At 57.8% G+C, this 4,089-nt stretch overlaps 1 protein-coding gene across 1 annotated transcript in view; it reads right to left on the bottom strand.

Annotated features, from left to right (window-relative positions):
• Positions 1 to 304: 304 nt before the first annotated feature.
• SIGLEC15 (sialic acid binding Ig like lectin 15) overlaps positions 305 to 4,089 on the bottom strand; it is a 15,721-nt gene continuing 11,936 nt past the window's right edge. Inside the window, exons 2-4 of the mRNA XM_045296044.1 lie at positions 1,852 to 2,223; positions 1,039 to 1,069; positions 305 to 429 (exon numbers count right to left, since the gene is read on the bottom strand). Of these exons, the coding sequence (XP_045151979.1) occupies positions 339 to 429; positions 1,039 to 1,069; positions 1,852 to 2,223 (494 nt within the window). The 3' untranslated portion in view covers positions 305 to 338. The remainder of the gene's footprint in view (positions 430 to 1,038; positions 1,070 to 1,851; positions 2,224 to 4,089) is intronic.

Below are 4,089 nucleotides of genomic sequence, written 5' to 3'. Positions count from 1 at the left end.
GTCCCCATCCACACACAGAGCTGGGGCATAGCCTTGCCCTCCTGACGCCATGACTCAGTTCCCAAGAGGTTACTAAGGGATTCTAGGGCAGAAGGGCAGGGCAGCTGCTCAGGAGGTTGCACCCTGGGGCTTGAGTGTGTGCACAACCCCCTTTCACAACTCTGGACCCATTGTCATATTATCATGGGGGCTCTGGAAGTGTGATGAGCATGCAGGAAACCAGTTGAGCTTCTGTGGATGGTTCCTGACTCCCTGAGGGGCTGCCAGGTGCCTGGGCCCTCAGGACAACCAGCCACACCTCCCTTGGCCTTGTGGCTGTGGTGGGCTCTGGAGGCTCATCATGGTGAACATGGGGAACACATGGGTGCCGGTGGGCTCCGAGGACTCATCTGGTTCAAATTTTCATAGTTGGACTCCTGAGCCGGTGCCCTGCAGACAGGAGGAAGTCGACTGACCATCTCACAGTAGAGCAGTGGTTCTCAACCTGTGGGTCGCGACCCCTTTGGGAGTCAAATGACCCTTTCACAGGGGTCGCCCGATTCATAACAGTAGCAAAATGACATTATTAAGTAGCAACGAAATTATTTTATGGTGGGGGGGGTCACCACAACATGAGGAACTGTCTTAAAGGGTCACGGCATTAGGAAGGTTGAGAACCACTGCACTACAGGGAGGTCCCTGCCTGCCCAACCCCATCGCAGCAATGGACCAGAGAGAAGAGCTGAGACAGTGGGCCTAGCACCCACAGGGCTTGGAGACTGACCGGGAGTTGGAGGCAGGACCTGGAGGAATCCAAGCAATAAGGAAGGAAGCAGCCACCACTGTCCACAGCGTTCCCTCCCATACAACCTCTACCACCCCCACCCCCATCACCTGTTCCCCGAGGGGCTTCATCTGTGGCTTCCCAAACCAGCTCCAAGCCTTGGACCTCCCACCTGAGCTCCAGCTGCTTCATAGGCTTCTCAACCTTAAATGTCCACAGCCCTCTCCTCTAGTGGGCACTGGGGTGGTGGGAGATGGGGTCAGTCACTCACTTACCGTGGCCGAGTGTCCTGGGTGGATGGGTGCTCTGTGCAAGAGACAGAGAAAGGAGGTGTGAGCATCCAGCCACCTGGCCCCCCTCCCCCCTCCCCCTCCAGCTGCCTATAGGGGAAAACAAATACTCCTCAAGCCGCATCCTACAGCTGCTCAGGAGCTTGTGAGGGGAGAACGGCCCAAGAGAAGCCCTGGAAGCAGGAATCATCTGGCCAGTTTGCAGAACTGGCAAGAGCAGGTATAGACGCTCCAGGCAGTGTTGACACCTGTTGGGTTTCACCCTCTCTGGGCACAGAGCCCAGGCCCCAGGCAGAGCAGCTTCAGCAGGGTGGGATGAACTGCAGCTCTCAGACACCCTGCTGGCCATTCTGCACCGCTTTGCATGGGACCCTGGGAATGCCATTCGCCCTATTTTCCAACCTCCTGCTTACCTATCGATTGTACTTTAGCTCACCCTGTAGCTCAACTCGATGGCAGTGAGTTTGGTTTTACTTCTTGGGTAACACGACTTTCCTCCTGACCCCTAGTCACCCCTGTTTCCCCCCCAATGAAGCACACAACAGTTCCTGGAGGCTGTACCCCTACTCACAACAGGCTCTGGCCCTGTGGCCATAGACAAGAGGCCTGCTATCCACTCTTTTGTGGCCTCGGCATCTTTACTGCAAAGAGAGCTCACTGCAGGTCCCCAGTCCAGTGCTGGATGCTGGGAGCAGGCAGGGAGTGATATGCAGGCACAATTAATGTTTTGACGTGTTTAGCCTGGTAGTCTGCCCTGTGAGTTTCCCTCCCTGACCCTCCGGCTCAGATTGCACCCACCTGCGCGGCGGTGGACCGCACGGGCGGCGAGGACGCCCAGCAGCAGCAGCGCCTTGAGGCCAAGAGCGCAGAACGGCAGGGTCAGAGGCGAGGCGCCGGAGGAGGCGTGGAAACGGAACAGGTAGACGCTGGCCTCTGAGTGGCCCAGGTTGTTGGTGGCCGTGCACGTGTAGCGGCCGTCGTGGGTCAGCGCAGGCAGCTCGGCTGTCACCTGGTGGCCGTGGGCCGGGCCCGGGAGGGCGACAGAGCTGTTGTCCAGGGCCGGTCCAGACCAGACGAGGGTGGGCGGCGGGTCCCCCTCGGCCGTGCAAAGCGCGTGGAAGGCGTGTGCAGGGCCGGGCAGCACCGAGATGTTGATGATCCGTGGCGCGGCTGGGGAGAGAAGGCGGCGCTGTCACTGCCTGGGGAACCTCTCCCTGGTCCCGGGCCCTCTGGACCCCCACATCTCTGTGCCTCAGTTTCTCTATCTATAAGATGGGAGCCAACATAGCACTTATCTCCGAGGATTGCTGAGCTATGGTAACTGCATCCCTGTGCTTGGATTAGGTAGGGTCCAGCCTCTACATAGCAAGCTCCCAGTAAACTGTGGTGGTTAATTTTCCCGGGGCGGGAGGACCCAGCAGGGCTGTCTGCAGGTGTGATCTCAAGGGCACCACCCCCTCCCAGACAAACTCACCACACTCTACAGCTGGGAAGGATCACCGAATCTGTTGGCAGCGCTGGGAAGTGCTCAACCCCAGAAGAATTGGAGAAGCACTCAGAGGGGCCCACCAAGGGCAGAGCCACCCCAGAACCTGGAACACCTGGCCCGCCACAGCGGGGACTCCAGGATTTGTGAAGTTTCCGAGGGTGTCTCTGACTTGCAACCAGACTGGAGAACCACTGCTCGGGGGTCAGGGATCCTGGTTCACAAACCTCCCTACCATGGGCTTTGGCCAAGCCCAGGGCACTGGGCAAGCTTCCTGTGCCCCCTCAGGGCAACCCCCCACACCCCTCACTGCAGCCCTTGCTATGTTTAGGATTATTGTCTGCTTGTATTTTACACACACACACACACACACACACACACACACACACACACACACACACACCCCGCACTTGCACTTTAGTCTGGGAATTGGGTCCTGTGTGTAGTGGTTACTCTTTGGGTTGTGATCCATAAAGTCTGCAGTTCGAAACCACCAGCTGCTCATGGGGAGAAAGATGGGGCTTTCTACTCCCTCAAAGAGTTACAGTCTCAGAAACTCACAGGGGGAAGTCCTACCCTGCCCTAAGGGGTGGCTATGAGTCGGCATCGACTGGATGGCAGTGAATTTATTTGTAGTCGTGAGTGCAACCGTTAAGGGCTCAGCTCTCCCAGGAGCTCTGTGAGAGAAAGACCCCCATGACGCGGCCCCATAAAGGTGACAGCCTAGAAAACCCTATGGGGCAGTTCCATTCTGTCACAAGAGGTCGCTGTGAGTGGAAAATCAATTCCACGGCACCCAACAGGAGCCCTGGTGGCACAGTGGTGACCCGTTGGGCTGCTAACTGTAAGGTCAGCAATTCGAAACCACTAACGTGCTCCGCAGGCTATGCAGTAGAGTTACAGCCTCAAGGGGCCGCTCTACCCCGCCCTATGGGGTCGTGAGGGGTCGGAATTGTCGGATGGCAGTGGATTCGGTTCCTTTTTTGCTTTGGCACCTCACAATCACAGAACAGTCTGGGAGCTGCTGGGGACAAGGGGACAATCAGTCCTTCGAGCAGCCCTCCCTGGGGCTATGGTTCTGCATGGACGATTGCTGTTACTATTTAAGACTGTCAGTTTGTCGTTGAGAATATGCACCGCAGAACATAGCCCAGTGCAGCCGCCTCTCCATTTGCCCAGGTGTGCGACCCTCCTCGGCCTCCTTTGCAGAGCGGTTCCTTCTCCATTCCCGTCAGCTCCCTGCCCGGGAAGGCTCCTCTCCTCTTTCAGAGCGGTGGTTACGCGGATCGCACCACGAACACCGACCGGTCTTAAAACACCAACGTGCTGAAAGCTGATCGTTTTTTTGGTTGGCTTGCGTTTACGCGGTGAGCTACCCCAGGGGTTGGTTTGAAGAAGGCTCCCGGGGCTGGTTTGGGTTTAAAGCTTTGCAGATGCTCTCGATGGTCCCCAGAGTGTGCAAGGAGGCTGCGCTTCAGGGAGTCCCCCTCCCCTCCCCGGGCTAGAGGAGAGGGAAGGGGCCCTTCCATGCCCACCCCATCGCAGGGCCC

The sequence above is a fragment of the Echinops telfairi genome, unplaced genomic scaffold (assembly GCF_000313985.2).
Source record: "Echinops telfairi isolate 266 unplaced genomic scaffold, ASM31398v2 ScPeMD7_7400;HRSCAF=8409, whole genome shotgun sequence".
Taxonomy (NCBI): Eukaryota; Metazoa; Chordata; class Mammalia; order Afrosoricida; family Tenrecidae; genus Echinops; species Echinops telfairi.
This window is presented reverse-complemented; position numbering and strand designations above follow the sequence as displayed.